General features: G+C 39.4%; 1 protein-coding gene across 1 annotated transcript in view; it reads left to right on the forward strand.

Moving 5' to 3' along the window:
- The window catches only part of SUCLG2 (succinate-CoA ligase GDP-forming beta subunit), a 283,115-nt gene extending 267,599 nt beyond the window's left edge, over positions 1 to 15,516 (forward strand). The window contains exon 11 of the mRNA XM_025377166.1: positions 14,380 to 15,516. Within this exon, the coding sequence (XP_025232951.1) occupies positions 14,380 to 14,495 (116 nt within the window). The 3' untranslated portion in view covers positions 14,496 to 15,516. The remainder of the gene's footprint in view (positions 1 to 14,379) is intronic.
- Positions 15,517 to 25,515: the final 9,999 nt, after the last annotated feature.

Here is a 25,515-nt window from a genome sequence, read left to right on the forward strand (position 1 = left end):
GAGGAGAATAATCCTTTCCTTATCCACTGGTAAAACAGCTTGTAATTATTATACAGCTGAGAACAAAGTTTTGTCCACAAAATCCTACTACATCAAGCCTGATTTGATTGATTAAGACTTTTCTCATCAGGATATTTTTAATACATTGTGGGAGGGCAACAGAATCTTTAAACTGTGGGCTACATGTTAGAGAGACTTATGGCAAGGATCCTGGATCTTCTGAATGGTCACAGAACAAACAAGAAGGCCACTTACTGTATTCACAGGAAATAGATACTAGTAACAAAATGTGCCATTGTGTTTTGAAATGTCTGCTATCTGGGTCACTGAAAATCTCACAGTTCTTCAGACTGTTGTAAACATGTGGCAGCATGCCTGAAACTTAGAAAGTACTTAATAAATATTAGCAATAGAAATTATTTACCATTGTAATTCAGTCTCTGGTAACATTTTTCCATCACATCTCATTTTTAGTGTCACTTGGCTTTGTAATAGCTACTGGGATGATGAAGACCCCTTTTTACCTCACTCTCCCTAGCTAGACAATGGTGTGTGTTCTGGGAGTCTGAGCCAATTTTAATATTGATACGAATAAAGAACCTTGAGAAATTCATCCATCAAAACAGAGTATAGTGTAATGTCAGGTCAAATAGAAACTACCACTAAAAGTGTCCGAAATGTTCCCATCTGTTTGTACCACTTTATCTTTCTTTGTCCTTGCAGACAATGAAGACTTGCTCTATTTAGAAACAACAGAAGGAACCAAATCATACTCTAAGGTTGGATAAACTACAACTAAACGTAGAGAAAATTGTGGGAGAATAAGAATTTATGTTTTGACGTAGAGGGAAGCAAGTGAAAAATTTAGATGGAAGATAAAAGACATTTCCCAAAGGTCCTTGTCATTGGCAACTTTTTCTCCACTGGAAGTACTGAGAACCACTATTTGTGACAAGATATTTTTGTTTTGGTTGTTTTTCATTTTCACTGAGCTGTCCCTGCAGAAAAGCAGTTTCCTGTGCAGCCAGTTCTGCATGTGGTTTATGAAGGGCCTTTAAAAGGAGCGTAACTTCTCCTTTTGTCTGTCACATCTCTCCTTGGATGGTCCCCTGTATTCACACGTCTTTCCCTACATGCATTCTATCCAGTGTTGCAGCTTCGTCTCTGATCCTCTCCCACGCTCTTATTGAGTTCCCTTTCTGACGTTCCCAAGTCCATCAACTATGCCATCATTCTCCTGGTTCACAAATTTAAATTCCTTAGATTCCCCTTGTTCTCTCATCTCCTTTCCTCTCTGCTCTTGCATCCATATCACTTTATATCTGTGGCAATTCTGCTTGGGTTTTTGGTTCTACCTAATTTCGTTAACTCGGTACCTACTCAGTTTTCCCACTCTCTTCTTTTAGCCATAACATATTGCTATAAAACCATTACTCTCTCCAGGACAGCCTTCTGATCTACCCAGGTGCTGGGCTTCAGTTTTTACCACTGTTATGACCCCAGTACCAACTCTCAGGTATGGATGATGACTTACTTGATGACTGACTTTTGACCCTCTACTCACTCCTTCCTTCTTCCTTTGCATTGATTCAAATCTTACCTATCCTCCAGACTCAACTTGAAAATTCTCCTTTTATACTACTTTGCTAACTCACATCTCTAAATCTACTATAACTATAATAGTCCATGTTGAATAAGCATAAAAGTGGGTTGTGCCAATGAAAGTGAGCAAAGCTACTCTAGACACTGACTTTAATGGAAACATTATCAGGAGTCTGTATTTCCTTAGTCTAAAAAGCATTGCCTTGATTTGCATTTAGTTCCCTTTATGGATAATACCTTCTCCAAATTTCTGCATTGTTTCACGTATGATCAGTGCCAAGAGTACAGTTATAACAGAATGCTTCATCTTCCCTTTGTTTATTATGCATGGCCAATACAATGTTGGGATAGGTCTTGTCTTGCTATGGGGCTCCTGCATTCGCAGAAATCACACATATGAATATTAGTGAGTATCCCTGGTAGTTTCACGTTGAGTGTGAGAGCCTGTACCTATCCGAGGACGTTTATCACACGATGCCAATTTCCACAAGAAGAAGAAAAGGACACCAGCTAGGACTCCAGAAATGTCCAAAGCTCTCTTCCTTTTTCTCTCTTGATAAAGATCCCAGGTTCTTATGATAAGAGAGGAGCTATAATAGTGGAAAGAGGGTAGTGGCTGAGAAAGGTCACTATGTGTATTTTTCTTTACATAAATTTGGGAGACAGTGCCCTCTTTGATCTCATCCCGAGCTATCACATTCAATTCCTTCATGATCCAGTGGACATTGTGAAGTTATCAATATTTCTGAAGATTCAGCAAACGAGTTTGGTGGCTGTCTGGGATCCCCTGATGGCTACTTCTACTAAGATGGAAGCAGTTCCTATTAGCAGGTAACACTTGTTACCGTTTTATAGATATCATCTTATATTGTTAATTTTTTCCATTTTATTTTCCCAGCCATCTAGTAACTGACATATTTTTTTACATCTCTCTTGATCCTCTTTAATGCCTAAAGCTCATTGACCTGCACATGGTATTTACTAATATACTAATTAACTAATTAAAAAACCACAGGCATAAACCTTGGAAGTACATTTACTTAAAAGATGCAAATCTGAACATCTAACAAATTTAGAAATGTCAAAGCTGCTTCTTAGTATCTCAGGCAGACCTCTGGTGCAATCAGCAGAGACTATTAAGAAAAATAATCTTTGAATGTGGTATTTTGCATATTTCAGCATGAATATCATCTGGGTATTATAAAAATTATTTAATTCTTCTGGAATACTAAGCAGAGTATGAAAATAAAAGATGCACTCCTTTAAATCTTTTGGGAAAAGTTTAAGGCAGGGTAACTAGCCTTTCTAGAAATGTATGAATAACTAACACATTGTGGGCCGTTGTGACAACTCAGGCACAGAAAGGATCACCAGAAAGAATGGGTCAATCATAGTGTGCATTCATTTCTAGTTATTTCCAGTGACAAACAATAATATAATTTGCTAATAGAGACCTGTCCCCCTTTAAGAACAGGAGAAGAGTAGACTCTTAAAATCTGAGGGTCTCTGATCACTTTGACCCTGAAAACAGTCTGACATCAACATTTTAATCAGAAATACACCAATACTGATGCACTCATCAACTCCTTGATCAATTTTTTTTCATTGTAGCTTTGTCAGTTATTTTCCTTTTATGACTTTTATTGGGATCAATTATGCTGCATTTACACTTCTAAGAAGATGTAATTCATTGGTATGTTTTAATGTTCATATTAGGCTTTGCTGACTGGAGTGTGTGCTATTTTCATTTTTCCTTTGTGATTATTATTTCTATCAAGTCCGTATTGTGCAGATCTAAGCATGTGAGGCAGACAGTCTCGGGGAAGGAGAGAGAAAGGAGAGTGGCAGAGAGTGGAAGAAGAGATACAAAAAGAGAGGCAAGCACGGAGAACAACACAGGCTACAGCTGTTTGGGAGTCTTAATGTCAAAGGATGGGGGTACACCAGCAGGGTCAAAATATCCTTGGACTTTTTCTTGAGAAGGTCTCCAGGGAATTATGGCTCTAACACAGAGCTTGGGAAAACTGAGCTGTTCCAAGATTGATACTGTAAATGATATGGCTTGACTCTGTGTCCCCACCCAAATCTCATTTTGAATTGTAATAATCCCCACGTGTTGTGGGCGGGACCCTGTGGGAGATAATTGAATCATGGGGGTGGGTTTTTCCCGTGCTGTTCTCATGATAGTGGATAAGCCTCACAAGATCTGATAGTTTTACAAAGGGGAATTCCCCTACACATGCTCTCTCTTGCCTGCCACCATGTAAGACGTCCCTTACTTTTCCACCATTATTGTGAGGCCTCCCAGCCATGTGTAACTGTGAGTCAATTAAACCCCTTTCCTTTATAAATTACCCATTGTTGGGTATGTCTTTATTAGCAGCGTGAGAACAGATTAATACAGTAAATGATGACTCAGTGGGGCTGCTTGAGTATAGTAATCTGAGTTTGTTGATGAAGTGTACAAGACTTTTGGATAGTTATCATATTAAAGTGTCTGCTACTGCTTTTACTGTAGTGGTTCTCAGAGTATGGTCCACAGAACTGACTTTCTCACTCCTTTGTGTTTTTTCTTGGTGCCTCTGAGACCTTCTGGCCTCTCAGGAAGGCCATCTTGATCCCACGGTGTTCCCTAACAGTCCAGATCCCATAGGTAGCCAATCTAATTAGCTTATCTAATAGTCACCACTCCCATTGTCCACAGCTCATCCAACCAAGCCATGGGGTTAGGGTCTTTGAAGGGGCCCAACAGACCCTTTTCCACCTGGGTTCTGATCCCAGTGAGAAATAAAATAGACTGAGGAAACAAAAATAGTACCTTCATCACCAAAGGAAAAAGTAGTTGGAGGATGCACCTTCTTGTGTGACCAACAGTGAGCTCCTTACTCTGAGCCCCAGAATTAGGCAGCTTTGTAAACCCAGTCACAGGCACCACTGGACGTTAGTGTACCTTCAACCCCAGGATGGAACCCAAGGAGCAGAGGATGACCTGGACTCACTCTGAGTGGCATATCCCTAAAAGGAAGGCCAGAGGAAGGGGCAGGTCTATCCATGCCAACTTTCTCCATTCGAGTATTCAGTCAGCTCCCTACACCATCACCAGTCCCAGATGGAGCCAGTGATAGGCAAAGAGAACAGGAGGGCTTACACTAATGACTGTCCCTCTGCATCGAAGGAAACATCCCCCAATGCACATCATCGGTCTTATCTGCCCCAGGAGTGGGCTGCCTTTGGTCGGGTGGCTGCCCCACTCTAGGCAGTGGTCATCCCTTCAGGAACAAGAGGCTGAAGTTGCTTCCCTGAGCAGCAGCTGTGGGTGTGGCCATTTTTATAAGGGGAGGTTTTAAAACTGGGCAGGTACCAGGACCGGCATATCCTGAGTGCTGCCTTATGATATCAGGACACCACTGTGTGGTCTCGGGTATCTTCTAAGTGAGTAGTCAGTTCATTTCTTCCTGCCTCAATTTCCACTTGAAAGTCATATTTGATGAGCCATCAAAAAGAGCGAGCGAGCACATAGATATCAGGAGGAGACATACAGGTGATTCAGTCTGTAGCATCTTGTAGAGGCTTAGTGTGTCCCGCTAAGACTCTTCCAGAGAGCGCCACCTTGAGGCTGTCCTGAGGCAGAACTACCTACGGGGAAAGACTTCATGAGAAATGTTTTAGATGAGGGAAGACAGCTTTCATCTCATGCCACCTTCTCTTTATTGGCAGTGGCTGCCTGAGCAGTGCTGTGCCAAGAAAGATTCTGAGGCTATATCCCAGCTCAGTGGAAAAAGAGTTCTATGATCTTTCCAACCACACATGTGGGAAGGGGTGGAGGGAGTGGAAATTCGAGCCAATATTTGCCATTGTCGATTCAAAGAGACCATAGGTGGGCTTTTTCTCTCCTAGAAGTATAGCTTCCCACCACTATATCAAGAGTCGGAAGTAGGGACTGCAAGCTTGGAAACACCAGATGAAGATGATTCTTGTCTTCACCTGGCCCTTTAGCACAAGGCCAGAAATTTGGATTGTATAGAGCAAAGGTCTGCAAACTTTTTCTGTAAAGAGCAGGATTTTAGGCTTTGTGACTGTATATTCCCTATTGTGATTACTCAGCTCTGCCATTGTAGTGTAGAAACAGCAATAGACGATAGGTAGAGGAATGGACGTGGCTGTGCCACAGTAAATCTTTTTTTACTGAAAACAGATAGTGGAACAGATTTGGCCCATGAGCTATAGCTTGCAGATCCCTGGTGTAGAGAAGAGGCCAGGAGCAAGACCTAAAATTCTGGAAAATCTTCATGTTGTCTGTGTCGAAATCTCCCTCTCCCCTAAGCTCTGAAATGTCTCATGAGAGTCAAGTGAGAATTTGGCAGGCAATATTAAGCTCTTAGAATCTGACTTCCTCCCAAGGAAAATATTAGCAATGAGGTCCACTCAGTCATTTCCCCACATAAGGACAGGATCACACTCAGTGACGCAGTGATGAGGGTGATTCTGTCTCAGGCAGTAATGGTGTACCACAGTCAGCATTTTCGACAAAAGTCTCACACTGTTAAAACTACCTTTGAAAATTTCTTAAATCATCCATAAATTAGAGTATGCATGCCTTGAAAGCTAGGAGGAAGATTCAAGGGAAGCATGAAAGGTAAATTCACATGCAGATGTCTGGGTGTATAAAACACCCCTTCTTTAAAAGAATTGTCTTATCCTTAGCAGATGATGGCGGGTAAGCACAGAAGTGTAAGGTGTTCTTGCTTGCCAGAGGGTTCATTCCATTCTAGTTTAATATTAAGGCTCCTTTCACTTTGGTTAAGTATCTATGTTGCTTTTTTTAAGGGTTAACATAATTGAAAGCATAAGCAACTAGCATAAGCTCTCAGTGAATATGTTAAACTTGATCCTAAGCCTTGCTTGCATAATCATAGCACATACACACCATTCTTTGAAACTGTGTAGAGAAGAACCTAGCCATTGGCTTCCTGCTACTGGAGCTGGGGGCTCCTTCTGTGATGGTCCGAATAACTATCACATTCCCACCCCAAGTGTTGATTTCTTCTTACTGTGTGAGAAGAAATCATCGAGGAAATTAGGTGTGGGTACAACACAGCCACACAGAATATCTTATGTCATCTTTAATCTTCATAAAATGTTAGGGGTGCGAAGCATTTAGTTAAGATACTCATTCAAGGAGAAATATAAAGCCTCAAAGCTGCAATAACTTCCCCAGGTTGTTCAGCTACTTGGGAACAGAACCGGGTTTAAAATCTCAGCTTCTTCCTCTGCAAAATGGGAATAAAAATAGGGCAACTCTCTAAGGTTGTAAGGAGCCGATGAGTTTTTAAATAATTTGCAATAGTCCTTGGCTCAGTAAATGTTAGCTATCCTTACTATCATCTAAACCCTTGTCGGTATCTCGACTGAGGCCACATGGATGGCTAATGATGTTGGCTGCCAAGCGTGGTGCTAGGTATTTGGCACATATCATCTCAAACAAGTAAGAGCTGCTGACATAGCAGAAGTTTTCCCTCTGATTCTCAATGAATTATTCTGTTTCTGACATAAAATAACAAGGCAAAAGAGACATGAGAAGTTATCTAAATTTATAGGTCACCAAGAAAATGGACCTCCTCTATCTGATTGCCACTTGAAAGGAGACTAAGGGAGGAAGAGCAAGGGTACAGGAGCAGTGGACATTTGAGGAGGAATTTGCTGCTTTAGAGAATTTGGCTTATTTCCACTGAATTCCCCTCTCCCAGTGGGGGGAAAAGACTCAGTTATTTCCAGCAGAGGGGCTGAAATACTTCAGGCTTTTGAGGCCATACTGTCTGCACCACAGCGACTGACCCCTCCCATTGCAAAGCACAAGCAGCCACTGATGATCTCTAAGCAAATCTGTTTGGCTGTGTTCCACGAAAAAGTTATTTATGGATGCTGGAATTTGAATTTCATGTAATTTTCATGTATCATAAAATGTTCCTGTGATTTTTTTCCTCCCAGCTATTTAAAAATGTAAACCCTATTCTTAACTTGCAGGTGATACAAAAAGAGGCAGCTGACTGGCTTTTGCCCAAAAGCTAGAACTTGCCAGCCCTGACTCGGAGCACTAGACCAAGAATCAGACCTGTCAGGGTTAACTGGTTGTTTGATCCAAGCAAATTGTCTGACATCTCGGGGCCTCATTTTCCTCTAGTGAAAATGAGAGACTTATCCTAAAGGATGCCTAGAATTCCTTCTAGCACTTAAAGGCCAGCTGCGTGGTTATGTGGCTTTGCACTCAGATGAACCTGGGTTCAAGTCCTGGCTCAGCCTCTGACTTGCTGGGGATGTCAGGCCAGTTCCTAAGCCTCCCAGTGTTTTAGTTGCCTCCCCTGTAAAATGGGGATTAAAATGGTGTCGACTGTAGGATTGCTCTGAGGATTAAGTTTCAAGATACTTGTGAACCTCTTAACTCATGTATCCAACAAACATTTGTTGCACCTAATATGTACTCCGTGAGTGCTAACTGCTGTATTCTTTTTTAAAAAACTGAATTCCTATTAAAATAATAATTTTTAAATTACAGTTTCTACGTATTTCCAGACTGGAAAATGATTTCACAGCCTTATGATAAAAGGCAGGAGGCCTTTGCACCTTGCCAACAAAATCCTGTACCATGTGCCCACTACCTTTATTTTCTCTTGTGTGTAATAAAAGCGAAGAAGAAATTTTGATAAATTAACCTTGCATCTTTGTTTACAGCTCTCTTACTCCACCCAGTGGCAGAAAGTCACTGGTAACATGCTGAGGAGGTCACAAGTTTTTAACATTTTAATAATTATTATTTATAATATCCCCTAGTAGTAGAGCAAGATTCCATTTTAAATTCATTCTCCTTTGATTTTCCATTTTTAAGGGCTGCAGTGAGTAGATAACCATTTAACTGAATGGCTCTCAACAAGCAGATATTAAGAAGTGCCTGAGGTTCCAGCAGCATGAGTTGATCAGTTATCTGTACAGGTGGTTATTAAAAGTGTTGTCCTGAAGGCTCATTAAAAAGCAATGCAGCATTTAATAAATATTAGAACATGTCAGTAGCACCATTTAAATGTGGGAAGGAGATCAATTTCCTTTGTAATTCTGTGCACAGGCATAAACACTCTCTTTAGAACACTTAATTCCATGTCAGAGTTTAAAGCAGCTATGATAATTTCTATTTAGAAGTAAAGGCAGAGAGAGGGTTGGGGAATAGATGTCAGACACTTGGTGAGTTAAGAAGAAACTAACCTTAAATACTCAAATAATATCATTTTACAAAAAAAGAACGCACAAACTTGTGATCATTTCCAAGCCTTCCTCTAATTCTTTTCTTCCTTTTCTTTTTCAATGACCTGGTTCCACTGTCTGCTGTTTTATTTTTATTTTATTGTATTGCATTTATATTTATTTATTTATTTATTTTGAAAATAGAGACAGGGTCTCACTCTGTTGCCCAGGCTGGAGTGCAGTGGTGCAGTCACAGCTCACTGCAGCCTCGACCTCCTGGGCTCAAACGATCCTCTGACCTCAGCCTCCTGAGTAACTGGGACTACAGGCCACCATGCCCAGCTGGTTTCCTTTTAACCGCTCTTCTCTGAGTGTCCCCATCTCCCCTTCCAGTTGTTCCCTCAACAGGAAGGAGGAAGCAGCTGGTTATTAACTACCGGGGCAGGGTCAGTGGGCAGTAGAGCCATGCCTTCAAGAAGAAACCAGGTTGAATGCTGCAAAGACTTGGTGCCAGCATCAGGGTACAGGCTGGTGTAGAAGGCATGTGGTAAACTCACTTTTTTCCTTTACTTTCTCTTACTCGCTACCTGTCTCTTTATTTTCATATGTCTGTTCCTTTTTGGGCTATTCCCCATGCTTCTGTCTCTTGTCTCTCTCTTCATTTGTCTCTCTCTGTCTCTCGTTCTCTCTCTCTCTCTCTCTCTCTTTCTTTCTACTCTCTCTGTCTCTCTCTACTCCCTTCCCCTTCTGTAACAAGTTTCTGCCTGGTCACAATAGCTCTACATATGACCCATTTCTCATCACAGATGAGCTTTGTATTTGAACATGAGAATCCCTTCAAACACTGCTTAGTTCTGAGCATGCCTAGTATATGCTTAATAATTAAGGCTGTAATTAAAGCATAACTGCAAGTGTAATTAAAATTCATTTTTGTGGATCCTAGAATTATGAAGCAATTAGGCATTTTCACGCGGCACTGAAGGAGCAGCTGGGAGGAGAGAAGGGCTCTGGTTTTCTGGGAAGCTGCTCCCTCCCCTTTCTTCCCCTGGCCCTGTCCACCAGTGTTAGCCTCGAGCAAGGCCTCACTTGTCTGGGGCACCCGGAACTGCTACAGGTTGGGAGGAGTAGTAACAGCTTGGAGTCCTCACTTAGGGCAGTGAGCACAGCCAGCTCTTCCTGGGCCCTTCCTAGCGAAAGGAGCCACTCCCAAAACCCCTGGGGAATCCTGAGAGGACCCCCAAAAAATCCCTCCTGATTGCACCTTGAGCAGTTTGGGGTATCTATTTAGGAAAGGGTTGTTAGGACAGCAGGGAGATCTGTCAAAAAGTACCCACCCACTCCTTGTCAAGCACACTGTGTGTGGGAACCCATCTGGAGTTACCCCATCAGTCAGCATGTACTGCTAGCTAACAGATATTGGGAGGTATCTGGTGAGCAAGCCTGACAAAGGAAAGTGGGTGTTTGGAGGGGACGAGGGAAACATCGGTGAGCCATCCCAATAAGTCTTCATCCATGGTAAGATTTTAGAAATACAAGGTACTCCAGAAGTTCATTGTACCAGCCCCTGCTTTAGTTGGGGCATGGGGAGTTGGTGATAAGAAAGACATCCCTAAAGAAATGCCGTTTAACAGATGCCTTGTGAATGAATGGTGTCAGCTCAGCAGAGAGAGGTATCAGCCCAACAGAGCTCTGGGTGGAGAGCCCAGCAAGGGCAGTGGCCCAGCACATCTGGGTGCTCATGAATTTCCAAATCATTTCTTTTCCCTTGGGAATACTGGTGCTAAGTTGGGTGCTAAAGAGGATATTAATTAAGGAACTAAATTATTTAGATTACTTGGTTGCAAGGAAGCAGAACTCATTAAAGTTATCTCAAAAAGTTAAGAAGATCAAGAGCTCATTTCATCCATAAACATGCAAAGGAACTCAGGTGAAACTGAATAAGAAGTTCCCTGAATAGGCGGGAACCGTGATAAAAACTAGTCTCCAGAAAGAGCAGGATCTGAGATGGAGGAAGACATCAGGAGCACCACTCCTGCACCTATCTGGAGGTCTTGGAGCTATGTTGAGATTGGAAGGTGCTCAAAAAAAGAAAGGAAGAGGGAGAAGAGCCTAGTCCATGTCTCTGCAGGAGGAGATAGAAATTTACACATGGGGCATGGTGGCTCATGCCTCTAATCCCAGACTTTGGGAGGCTGAGGTGGGTGGATCACTTGAGGTCAGGAGTTTAAGATCAGCCTGGCCAACATGGTGAGACCCTATCTCTACTAGAAATACAAAAATTGGCTGGGAGAGGTGGCCACTGCCTCTAATCTCAGCTACTCAGGAGGCTGAGGCAGGAGAATTGCTTGAACCAGGGAGTTGAAGGTTGCAGTGAGCCGAGATCACGCCACTGCACTCCAGCCTGGGTGACAGAGCAAGACTCTGTCTAAAACAAAATTTACACATGTAACTGTCATTTACCTTCTGGTCCAAAGACTGATTTGCTCCTGTGTCCATCAGGGCTTTTGCTTCACACTCTGTCATTACTCCATGAAAGCCGTGCTTATTGATTAATGTCTAAATTCCTTAGCCTGGTATCTAACACCTGCCACAGTCAAATGAATCAAAATGCACACAGGTTGTATTAATGAAATAATAAATTTTTACATCTGCATTACTTATCTATCAGTGCTTAACAAATTACCCCAAAATTTAGCAGCTTAACAAAAAGAACAGTTATTATCTCACAGTTTCTGTGGTCAGGAATCTGGGTGTGGCTTAGGTGGATCCTCTCACTCAGGGTCTCTCACAATGCTGCAATCACAGTGTCAGCCGGGCTGCAGACATCTCAAGGCTTGACTAAGGAAGAATTTGCTTCCAAGATCACTCGTATGGTTGTTGGCCAGATGTACTTCCTCCTTGGCTATTAGACCCAGAGCCTCAGTTTCTCATCAGCCGTTGGCCAGAGGTTACCCTCAGTTCCTTGCCAGGTGAGTCTCTCCAGAGGGCAGCTCAGAGCAGGGTAGTTTGTTTCATCAGAGTGAACAAAGAGTCAAAGGGAGCAAGACTGAAGCTACAGGCTTTTGTAACCTAGTCTCAGAAGTGACATTCCATCACTTTTGCCATGTTCTTATCTGTTAGAAGCAAGGCTCTGCGTCCAGATCATACTCAAGGGGGATAGATTCTACAAAGATGTGACTACCAGGAGGCAGGAGTGATTGATCTTTGAAAGCCATTTTAGAAGCTGCCTTCCACAGCATTTACAAAGTCATATGTTAGTCAAAATAATGCTAGCTCCTTCTATAACAACAGAAGAATGCAGAAATTTCAGAGTCTTAACATTATAGAAGGGTCTTTCTCATTCCCATAAGGTCTAAGAGGGTGAGTGGGTAGGATGCTTGGCTCCACAGAGTTATTAAAGTATCCAGGCTGGAGGGGTCATTGCCATCTTCAAAAAGTGACTTGGCTGGGCGCAAGGCTCATGCCTTTCATCCCAGCACTTTGGGAGGCCAAGGCAGATGGATTTCTTGAGCTTAGGAGTTCAGGACCAGCCTGGGCAAAGTGGAAAAACCCCATCTCTACAAAAAATAGCTGGGCGTGGTGGTGCGTGCCTTTAGTTTCAGCTACTTAGGAGGCTGAGGTGGGAGGATCACTTGGACCCCGGAGGTTGAGGCTGCAGTGAGCTGAGATCGCACCACTGCACTCCATCTTGCGTGACAGAGCAAGAGCCTGTCTCAAAAACAAAAAACAAGACAAAACACAACCAAAACCAAAAAGGTGACTTCCAGGGCTGCCCCAACTAGGAACACTCCAGAAAGCACACGGGGAAAACAGAGTATGAAGAGTCCCTTTGGAGATTGTCATGGCCATGTGACATTCCTTTGGCCAGAACTCAGTCACATGTCCCCTTCGAGATGCAAGGGGGCCTGGGAAATGTAGTTTCTGGCTGGGCAGCTGCTTTCCAGCAATAGCACTCCACTGCAGAAGAGGTGCAGGAGTCTGTGGTGGAGAACCAGCCAGGCCTGCCACAGATACTGCACCATTTACAAAAAATGCTTTTACACTCATTATTTCATTTGCTTCTCATCACAATCTGTACCATCAGCTCTACTGTCCTCATTTTACAAGCAGAGAAGCAGACTAGCATATCTTTACAACATGCAGGGTTTATAATTACAGAGAACAGTTCAAGTCCCATCTCTGCCACTATGGAAAAGTGACTATGGAAAAGTTATTTAACTTCTCTGTGCCTCAGTTGCCTTATCTGTAAAATAGGAACAATATAGGACTACTCATAGTTTTTTGTAAAGATTTCATATGCTGTGTGTAAATTACTTAGCACTGTGCCTGGCATAGATAAACACTTAATGATATTAGTTCTGGGGAACATTATGAGGATGATAGTGCTCTGTATGGAGACAAAAGTTAAGGCTCAAAGAAGTTAAATGATTTACCCAAAACTACATAACAAGTACATGGCAGAGCCACGATGGGGATTTTAGGTAGCCACTTCCCACATTTTATGCTGTCACTTTCCAGAGAGGCCTTTCACCAGCTTCCTCTGTAAATACAGGAGTAGGTGAGCCTTAAGCTGAAGAAGCAGTGCCAAGCGTTCGTCTTCACTGCTGCTTGGGTAGACCCAGGGTCCCAGGAGAATCAGTGCTGCATCATCTTTTCAATCCACCAGTTCCTATTTAACCCAGCATTTGTCTCTTTATACGAAACGTGCTGACCCAGTGCCTCTTTTTATTTACACTCTTTGTGGTAAGGCAAGTTCTCCAAGGCCTATATTTCAAGGTCTTTGTTTATAAATAGGCTCTGTCTTGCCAACTAGATAAAAGGACAGGAAATGATATAGCGTGAGATATTTCATTAGACACTTAAATTCTATTGCATTTCTCCTACATTTCTCCTAAAGGAGTTGTTCACTCTAATAGGGCAGAAAAGCAGTTCTCATGTTAAATAGTCCCCAGGCACACCTTTGAATGAGATGACTTGGCCAGAAGATACTCCAGGTCCACCAGGAACAGTCAAGAGATTGCCATCAGAGGCTGCATTGCCCATTTTGAAGGGCTCAGCCCATTTCATTTTACAGAGTGAGGGGAAGGCAGAAATGGACATGCTGGATGCTGCCAGAGTCTCCACAGCAATGGATTTGTGGGCACAGCTAGGCAGATTCTCAGAACTTCCTTTCTCAAATCAGGTCATAGCCCAAACCCATGATGACGTCCGAGAGGGCTTTAAGACAGGTGACTTCTGGTATGGGCCAAAACCACATTAGATCCACATGGCTGCGATTATCAGCAGACATCTCAGCTTCCATCAGTAAAACATGTTCATTTCCCTCTTGCGAGCCCTTGCTTTCATCTTCATTTCTAGCTGGACCACAGCGTGAGATAAATTTCATCACATGATCTTTTCTGTCAGCAACCTTGATCAGAACCTATATTTAATTCATTTCCTAGTGAAAAGCTGTAGACAGGTGAGTCTTGTGTATCCTCATGCAAACTTCATAAGGCACCACCTCTAGTTTCATTCAGTGATTGTTCCCTGTTCTCCTTCTAGGAACCAACGTCCAAGAGGCCCAGAAGATACTCAGCAACAGCGGACTTCCCATTACTTCAGCCGTTGACCTGGAGGATGCAGCCAAGAAGGCTGTGGCCAGTGTGGCCAAGAAGTGATGTCTTTGTCCTGATCCGATGGAGAAAGAAAGCCTTTTTTCCATAAAAAGGGATGATTCATCATTGTGAAAGAAATGGTTATCTCATTGGGGAAGAAAAGGTGGGGGAGAAGGCAAGAATCACTGAAAAATCTTAAATCTCTGTTTTCTGGAATAAGAGATCTAGACAGCCTAAATCTGATTTTAGTCTTTATAAAAATAATGTCTTGAGTTCTCATACTTTTCTGTCACTGCAAGCCTGCTCAGTAGGCAGTGTTTTGCAGACTTTGGGGAGCGGTCTATGTGGCCAAATATTGTGTGTATAGGCAGACTTTGAAATCAGGTCCTGCTTCATTTACAAGAATTTTGGTGGGCATCTAATCCTACATAATGCAAAAGAAAAACAGACCATTTAAAAACTCAGACACGATTATATTTAATATATTAATTACTAAAAAGGCACAAGATTACACTCAAGACATTAGCTACTAAAAAGGCACTGCTAAGACATTCAAGCAAATAGCTATTACACACTGCAGCAGATTTTACAGGTTTCTAATTCCAACATATGTTTGAAAAATCCATGAGTGTTCCAAAATATATTTAATAATGGAAGGTCTGCATTAATATACCATCCATGTGTTTTTACCATTTGCCTTAATATTGAATATACTGTTTACCTCACTCTAAAAAGAAAACCAGAAGCCTTATTTGTGATTTTGGAGTGGAAGCTTCCATTTTTGTGTCAAAAATGAATCCTGATTCTTATGGAAATCTCTGTTATTAAGTCATTTCAAGATGAGACAACACTGAAGATCAGATTGTATTGGGTATCAGTATCTTCTCTCCTCATTTATCTCTTACTCCTCATCCTCCCAGAATCTATCCGTTTATGATAGAAAGATGGGAACCTTATTTGAATGTGGGTTTTTTTCCATGATTGTCCAATTTTGTTGTGGGAAAGGATTTGCATAAAGTTTTTGTTTAAATTTTGGTAGATTTTTATCTATACAAATTTAAATAAAATTATGTTTTGTAAGCTGAAACATTTGTGTGTATTTCTCATTTTAGTCAATTTTATTCCTCAAACAATTTTTTTTCTACAAAGACACTAGCCTTAGTGTCTTAGGTATGTCTCTAAAATTTGATAATTTGGGTCATTCCAGGATTATTCCAGCTTCACTCAACTTTATCAGATACCCATTTCTGTGTTAGGAGATTGTTGAATGCATAAAAGTTATACACAAACCAGAATCCCAGGAATGTATCTCAGATGTCTGACAGTTTAAACTGTGATGTCAGTCTGTGTAACGCAAAGGGAGATACCAGTATAAACTCCTTCCATTTAGCAAGGCTCAATTGCCACCATTAATTTTCCTTTCAATATATAAATATGTAGCAGACCAAACATTTTTGTTTTTTTACCAGCTTACATTGTTCTTATAAATTTCATGTGTGGACCAAAGTATAAAAGTCATTATTGTTTAGAGCCATGTTTGCCATGGAGAAATAAACTATTTGATAGATCAGTCTTACATCTTTTCTTAATGCCTATGCAATGAATGAAAAATATTAACGTCTTCTTAGGTGTGTTTTGGTTTTTGATAGCTTAATCACTAGTTGGTGTAGTAAAAAACAAAAACCTATATTACGTCAACTAGACATTTTTAAATGTTTTGATCTCTGAAGAGGACTATGAATCACTATGTTGAATCGCAATCATTGATGTTTCCAGTCAATCCAATTTGGAGGAGGGGATAAAGCAATTAAATCATTTATGTGATTATTTCATAAAAGGGTTAATAACAAGCAAATAGCCTTTTATTTTCAAATAAGCTCAAAGCCATCAGAGCTTGTTCTTTTTGCATCCTTAGCGTAGCTTGTCTCTATTAGTTTTATTCTCAGGCAGGCCATTTTTACAGGTGAATAATGGCTGCTGGCCATTACATGTGAGGTTCTCAAACGTAGGATCCTCAGAAGAGAAAGAGAGAGGGAGGAGAGGGAAAGAGAAAATAAATGAGCAAATAAGTGAAAGAAAGAGTAATATTGGGAGGAAGGAGAGAGGAAGGAAAGAAGCTTCTCTCGGTAACTCTAAGACGCCTCCCAAAATTGAGTCTTTATGACTCCAGTGATCAATTTCAGGTCAGTAACCTATTTCTGAACCAGGCCCTGGTTCATTTGCAAGAATTTTTGTGGTCTTCTGTATAATAAATATATTACAGGCCATAAAAAACTCAGACTAGTTTACATTTAACGTATTAACTACCTGATATGGTTTGGCTGTGTCCCCACCCAAAATCTCATCTTGAATTGTAATCAATGTTTTTTATTGTTTTGGCTTTGAGCTTATTTGAAAATAAAAGGCTATGTACTTGTTATTAACCCTTTTATGAAATAATCACATAAATGATTTACTTGCTTTATCCCCTCCTCCAAGAATGAGATTACAATTCTTCTACATTTTATTTTCATATCTCTTCCTCTCAGTTTTCTCTCTGAGGAAAAAAAATGTCATGAAGAATTATATTGTTTTTTAAGTGCAAAACCTTGATAAAAATGAGAAGGAAGATTATTTTTTCACACTACTAAAGTAAATATTTGAATGTCTGATTGTGATCTTTTGTAGGATAAACTATGTTCAAAAATAAAATAAGTGAGAAAATATATATCATAGTGGGGAAAAAACAACGTGGGGAAGTGAAAAGGATATGTCCTTTCATATCTTTATAGATCTGGAATTGGCAACTAAGACCCAAGGGCCTATTTTAGTAAATTAAGTTTTATTGTCACAGACACACCCATTTGTGTGCCTGTTGTCTGTGGCTACTTTCATGTTACACAGCAGAGTTGAGTAGTTGTGATAGAAACCTTATGACCCTAAAATGTTTCCTCTTTGACCCTTTACATAAAAGGTTTGCCAACCCCAGCTCTAGATAAATAAATAAAATACAACATTGCCCCCAAAATGACAGCAACAGAATATTGTTTTCAAACCTGGAACAGGTAGATTTAGGCATTAAAGTGAAACAGAAATGGAAAAGTAGGGAATATGATCTTTGATCTTTCCATTTTAAACCCTGTGAGAGCTACAAAAAGTCTACAAAAAGCCACTTGCCAATGAAAACCAATTCAGGTTTGTTAGTTTGTGTCTTTCCATCACCACAAGAACTGTCTGCAGTAACTCCTGCACTTTTGAACATATGCTCTTCTTAACTGCTTACAGGTGCATTGGAATAATACCAAATCATGGCTATGAATATTAAACTACCAAAGGGCTGCACCCATCAACTAACTCATCCTCGAAGTGATCCTTGCTAGTGATTATGTCATGTATTGTTTAGTCTTGGGGTCCTGGGAATATAAAGAGAAAGCAAGGAAAAAAAAGTAACTTCAGTGTACCTGATCCCCACCACATTACTGCAAAGGCAGTATCCATTTTACCGGTGAGGAAATTGTGACAAAGTGAGATAAAGTTTCTCCTCTCAAGTTTCATAGTTAATGGCAAAGATTTTGGCTTCTGGACTTTGGGTTCTTGTTTAATTCTATCATTTCTTCTGTTGTCCAATAGAACTTTCTGTATGATGGCAATGGTAAATATCAGTGCTGTCCAACATATAGTTATCCATCACATGTGACTATTGAGCATCCTGGGAACTGAATTTTAAAGTCTAATGCTAATTGATAATCACATGTTGCTAGTGGCTGCCATATTAGACAGTATAGCTCTCTGGTCTAAATCTCCTGGGTATTAGGATGCATTACTTTCACTTCAGAGAGGCTCACACTGATTAATTGCTTTCTGTGTGCCAGGAACTTTACCTATGCTATCCTAATTAATCCTCTTTAGCAACTCTATGAATCTATCATTGTTGTTTTACTGGTGAGAACATTGTAACTCAGAGAATTTAGGCAACATGACCAAGAGCACAAAACTAGCATGTGGCTAGTCAGGATTGAAACTGGGTTTTCTGAGTCAAAAGCTGCTGGTCTTTGTTTTGTACCTGTGGGGACCCAAATTCACAAAGGTTGTGCCACTTATGATCGTTTGAAAGAATGTTGGAGGCAAAGACATTTACCAAGCTGGGTTCTTGAATGTATTGCTTGCCCTGTGTATCTCATACTTTGGGAAGCAAGGTTTAGAAGCAGAAAGATCACCATAAGCAACTGGCAGGTCATATGAACTACAGTGTGAATTGCACCTCCTGGACTTGCATAAGGCAAGGGCCATTCTCTAGGGATCTAATTCCAAGTGCCTTCTCTTTAACAGTGCCTTCCCAACATCTATAACCATGACCATCCAAAAGACAAAAGGCAGAGGGGCAGAAGAGATAAAGCCTGGAGGCAGTTTTATCATATTAGGAGAAAATTTAGTTTGCAGCCTTTACCCTTCTTCTGGAGAAGTTTAGGTCCAGCAGTCTTATCTCATATTTTCATATTCTAAGTAGGCCAGGAGCAATTCCTAGGCACCTTATGCCAAATTTCACAAATCCAGAATTAATTAAATTGTATATGCCAGCTATGGGATATATATAATTGTGAGGTTTTTGTTGTTGTTTTTGTTGTTGTTCTTGTTCCTTCCTTGTGTTTGCAGAGGCAGCAAAATAGAGGCATGTTTATTGGGAGCTCTCCTAATTCCTTTCCTAGCTAGGGAAGAAAAAAAATGAAAGTAAGCCATGATGTAGTAGTCATTAACACATCTGTTTTCAAACATCAGACAATGGGAGAGACTAGAAGATTTGAAGATTCTATTTGGAGGTTTTTTTTTCAATTACCTTTTAATGTTGAACATTAATGTGCTTTAAATCCTCATAACTAGTTGCCCTGAGCAAAACAAATAATTTTTGAAGGACCTTGTATTAAAAAGCACAAACGACATCACAATGATAAATCGTTTTAAATAAATAAATAGCCTTGTATTAGGAATCACATACAGTAGTCCTCCCTTATCCATGGTTTCACATTTCAGTTTTAGTCACCTGTGGTCAACTACAGTCAGAAAATGGATTAGTATGGTACAATAAAATGTTTTGAGAGAGACCATATTCATATAACTTTTATTACAGCACATTGTTATAATTGTTCAATTTTATTCTTGTTTGTCTCTTACTGTGCCTCATTTATAAATTAAACCTTTTCATAAGTATATATGTCTAGGAAAAGACATGCTATGTGTAGGGCTTGGTACTATATGTGGTTTTAGGCATTCGTTTGGGAGTCTTGGATGCCCTGCAGGTAAGGGGGGATTCCTGCACATTAATAAAAGTATTGGTTGGGTTTTATTTATCACTTTTCATGTATATGATCTCATGAATACAAACAGGTGACCTTGCCAATTGGTACTAACTTTTTGTGTGTTTATGAAAAGAACAGTAGTAGCCTTGCTCCCTGGATTCCAATAAAAAAATCTATTAATTTTTCAAAAGAATTTTGGACCTCTAGTTAAAAGGTCATTGTTTCCCAACTAGATGACTATCTTGAAACATTTACATTGTTGTTCTTTATTAAACATATTTTTTAATGATCCTATGTTTTAAATAATTTCTTCCAAGATTGCTTCGTTTCAAGAGAACTTTTAAACATTCAGTTAAATGAGAACCCTTTAAATTTCTGTTAATTGTTTCAAATGTTACATAATTTGTGTGGACACATTGACAGTTGTAAACTTTCAGAATATTGCATGTGAATTTCAAACAAATTGTAAAATATTTGCACACATTGAAATTCATTAAACTATGTTTTCTCATACTTTTATGTTTTTAAAAAATCTACTTGTATTAAAAATAAAAGTATTAATAATCAAGGTTGACAAAAATGTAAGAAAACAGATACTCTTCATTAATTTAGTGTTTACTATATAATCAGTATAATGTTTCCAGAGGTCAGTTTTTTAGTGCAAATTAACAGCCTTGAAAATGCTCATAGTGCTACTTCTGTGGGGTATGGAAATGACTTCTCGGGGGAACAGTTGAAACAGGAAAACAGAATGCCTGGGCTGATCTGTGTGACAGAAACAATTGTTGAAATCTCTGTACTGAAAGCCAGAGAGCGCCTTTTCTTCCCACCATCCAGGGCTAATAAATGGCAACAGCATACACCTCCAACTAGGTAGATGCTTAGCAAAATCACAGAGGAGACAGCATGGTGCAGGTCTTCCGAACAAGACTGCACACAGGCCCAGCTGAACAGCTCCCATCCACCCTCTCCTACCCTACCCACTACACACAACACATTTCCACCAATGACACACAGCCTCAGGAAAGGATTGCATATGTGCTTCCCAGCTTTCAGAGAGGTAGACAACTGATCTCAGATAAGCAGATCAGGGAGAATTAGGACACAATATATCAGAACAAAGAGAAGGCAGACAGAGCTGCTGTGTTCATCATGACCAAGAAAACAAGAAACAGAAACAGCATGGCATCAGTGCTATTCAGTAAAGGAAAGAGGGATCAGCCAATGGCAGAAAAATGAAGGCACCACCCTTAATAGACCAATAATCCCTTTTGGCAAAACATATAACTAAAGAAAAACATTTTTTAAATCCCTAAACAACTTATTAGTGTAATACTTAATAAAACTATTAATTCAGTTAATAAACAAAAAGTGATAAAATACACAAAAACAGAAAAAGAAGAAAAGGAAAGTAAGAAAACCAATGGAGAAGGAGGAAAACAATATTCAAGAACTAACAAATAAATCACAAAAAGTAATGAATCCTAAATATATTGCAATGCACAGGAGAGCCCCCACCCCCAGTGAAGAGTTTTCTACCCAAAATGTCATTAATATCAAGGTTGAGAAATCCTAGTTTAACTACATTTACTAATTTACCATAATAAATGTGGGTTATGGATTCATTAAAGGAAAATGCCCACCAGGCATGGTGGCTCACACCTGTAATCCCAGCACTTGAGGAGGCTGAAGGGGGCAGATCACCTGAGGTTAGGAATTTGAGACCAGCTGGGTCAACATGGTGACACCCCTCCTCTACTAAAAATACAAAAATTGGCTGGATGTGGTGGCAGGCACCTGTAATCCCAGCTACTTGGGAGGCTGAGGCAGGAGAATCACTTGAACCCAGGAGGTGGAGATTGCGCCATTGCACTCCAACCTGGGTAACAAAAGTGAAACTCCATCTCAAAATAATAATAATAATAATAAATAAAATGCAGATACCAGAAAAAATGGAAACATATAAAATGATGGATTGTATGATTCACCATGAATGCAGAGGGGGAAATAAAGAAATTAAAGGAACTAGGAGACAATAATACCTAGGACAAGGACAATCCAACACAAGGATAATTGGTGTGCTTAAAGTAGAAAATACCAGCAACTAAAAATGAAAGTTATTCTAAAGATATAATAGAATAAAAGTTTATTGAAATGAATGTGAAATTTTGCCAAAAGACTGAAAAGAAACACTGTATTTTAGGAAATATCAATAAGTTGATACTTTAAAGACAGGTTTTCAACTTTAAGAATAAAGAAAGAATCCTTTGGGTGCCTTGACTAAACATGCAGATGAGCAAATGCAGAGAAGAAGAAATTTTACTAAACTCATATTTCTCAGCCATTTTTAAAAACAAAAGACAGTGCAACAAATCTGCAAAAATTTTAGGGGAAGAAAGTATTTCCCAAGAATATCATACCCAACCAAACGCACAGTTTTATCAAACATTGGGAATAACTTCAATATCTAAAAGTAGTAAATGGAATAAATAATATTGTATATAAACAGTGGAATATTATGTAGCCATTTAAAAAATGAAGAAATAAATGTATACTTTTTTGTGAAAGAATGTTCATAATATATGCTGCAAAAGAGAAGTAATAATGCTAATTTTAAATATGAGTTTATATATATTCCATATATAGAATATCTTATAGCTAGATGCATGGATGCATCTCTATATAGATAGAGAAAATTGACCATAAGAATATAAACTAAAATATAAGTGTGGAAGAAAAATGGGTGCCTTTGTTTTTTTTTCATAAATTAGTGGCTCTCAACTAAGGACAATGTTGCTCTCCCTGGGAAAACTTCACAATGTCTAGAGACACTTCTCTTTATTAAAACTGGGAACACTCTTCACTTCTAGTAGGTAGAGACCAAGGATGCTACTGAACATTCAATAACACAGGGACTGCCCTCCACAGCAAAGAATTATTCAACCCAAAGTGTCAATAGTGCCAAGGTTGAGAAACTCTGATTTAATTATATGTATTAATTTACTATAGTAAATATGGGTCATTGGTATAATAAAGATAAAAATTACCAAAAGAAAAAGCACTGCATAAAGTTGAGAGAAGAGTACACTTAATAGATAAATGTATTAAACTTCAAAAGATGCAAATTCATTTACACATTTCTCTGAGATTTTGAATTTACAAATGTTCTATTGTGAAAACTTATGTAAGTTATACTGTTCTTTTAATAATATTCTTTTTGGGGAGATAAATATTAAACAACAAAAAAATATGGTAAATACAAACCCAAGTAAGTTTGTTTTAAAGCTTTTCAAATAACATTTAAAAATCCCACTCACTTTGCATTTTAGTATCTCAGAATGAACGCTCATTTTAGTTCTAGATCTTTAATTGGAATAATATAATTTGTTGCTGGTTTTCAAAGAGCATGTATTTCGTGGATATGCCACCCAGTTTTGTTCAACATATAGAACTTAACTTTTTCTATAATATGAGTTGTAATTATTGATGACGTTTTTCATGTTGTTGTAAGTCTCCTTAACTTTGAAGTGCAGTGTCTAAAATTCTAGTATTTGAAAGTATGCCACATTTTGTTCCAGTAATGAATATCAAACAGTATGTTGATCTATACTGAGGTGTTTCATGGGGGTGAAGCTAGCTATTTAGAAAGAGGCATTGTGTAAGGACCATCAGCACCTCAGAAACATGGCTGGTTAAAGGCAACATGTCAGAACTTTGCCTCCTGAGTATACAAAAAAGCATGTCCCAGGCAGCTAACAGTTCTTCCCTAATTGTAACAGATTGCTAGAGGGGGCTACATTCTGCTCAACGTTGTCATCCTATGAGCTCTCAGGTTGCAAATATGGCTGGTGAGCTTCAGGTTCTTCTGAGTCATTTCATCCTTGGAAGCCAAACCTCTTCAGGACCACTGTCGCAGAATACACCATTTTAAAATAGAGCTTGGAAAATGTAGCTGATTAAGTTGAATTCAAATGTTTCTCTAACATCTGCTCTTCCCTGGCACCATGGCAGCTGCAGGGATAACACGGATTAAAGAGACAATATCCTCCTCTACTCAAGGAATGTAATCCAGACATGCTTAGAACTACTCACTTGAACTGGACAGGACTTGGAGAAGTGATGCAACTTTCCAGTCTTCTTTTCTTTTCTTTTTTTTTTTTTTTTTTTTTTTTGAGACGGAGTCTCGCTCTGTCACCCAGGCTGGAGTGCGGTGGCGTGATCTCTGCTCACTGCAAGCTCCGCCTCCCGGGTTTACGCCACTCTCCTGCCTCAGTCTCCGGAGTAGCTGGGACTACAGGCGCCCACCACCTCGCCCGGCTAATTTTTTGTATTTTTAGTAGAGAGGGGGTTTCACCGTGTTAGCCAGGATGGTCTTGATCTCCTGACCTCGTGATCTGCCCTCCTCAGCCTCCCAAAGTGCTGGCATTACAATCGTAAGCCACCACACCCGGCCAAGTTTCTAGTTTTCTAGTGTTTCCACACTAGAAAAACTTAAGATTTTTTCCCATAGATGATGATCATACCACGTGTTCATGTATATGTTAGTGGGAGGGATTTTATGTCTTTAGGGGTAGGTTTTAGACATTGAAAAGATCTTTCAGAGGTTTAAATGTGAATAATTGATTAAGTTACAAATTTTAAAGCCAACTTTCTGAATTTGTAGATCTTCTCATTCTATTTATAAATCTATCCAATTTTGAAAAGTCACCTTTAAGGGGATTGATTCATGTTTTCAAGCAGTGAAACTCCTTTAAACACACAAACTGCCTGTACAAATTTAATCTATTTCATTTCATTTTTGTTTTCAATTTTATGCTAGGCCATTCCAAGCATTTAAGAAATTCTCACAAATTTAACTAAAGTTTTAAAATAGTCAAGAAATTCTTAAGTTCTCTTAAATATGCTGATATTGCCTGCATACTCAGTAAGATTTCAACTTAAAATTGCCAATTTCTAATCATGTGCTTAGTCACACATGTTAGATTGTATGGAAACAGGACACTGACCTGTTAAATATTTCTTACATGTGGAAAATGCATAAAATATCAAATGCACAAAAATATTGAACAATGGAGTGTCTTAAACATTTCTATACTTAATTTGAATCTTCCTGGGCTAACTGAAGTCATAATAGTCGATCTGGCTAGACACTGTCTAACACTGATACTGTAGCATCACTGATGGTCTCTGAGTCCTTTTCATAGGTAAAAACAACAACTTTATAACCTGAACAAAGTGATTATCTGGTGGCTTTCATAGCCTACATAATCATACTCAGACTTATTCTTGAAAATCTTGAGTTTCGTTCAGCTTCTTGATTCTAAAGGTGTATGTCTTTAGCCAAATTTGGTAAATTTTCAGCTATTATATCTTCAAGTATGTTTCCAGCCCCACTTTCTTCCTCCTCTCAATCCAGGAGTTCGGTGACATAAATATTAGCTCTTCTGTTATAATCCCACAGGTCCCTGAGGTTGTTTTCACTTTTTCTGTCTGTTTTCTGTGCGTTGTTCAAATTGGGTAATTTCTATCATTCTATCTTTCAGTTCACAGATTCTTTTCTCTATGCTCTCCATTTTGCTGTTCAGCTCATCCATTTTTTGTTTTTTTATTTTGGTTGCTGTATTTTTCAGTTCTAAACTTTCCATTTGGTTCTTTATATCCTGTTTCTTTGCTGAAACTTTCTCTTTTGTTCCTATTTCAAGTGTGTTCATAACTGTTCAGTGCCAACATTTTTATGATGGTTGCTTTAAACTGTCTGTTAGATGATTCTGCCATTCCTGTCATCTCCATGTTGGCATCTATGGACCACC

Source organism: Theropithecus gelada, chromosome 2 (genome assembly GCF_003255815.1).
Source record: "Theropithecus gelada isolate Dixy chromosome 2, Tgel_1.0, whole genome shotgun sequence".
Taxonomy (NCBI): Eukaryota; Metazoa; Chordata; class Mammalia; order Primates; family Cercopithecidae; genus Theropithecus; species Theropithecus gelada.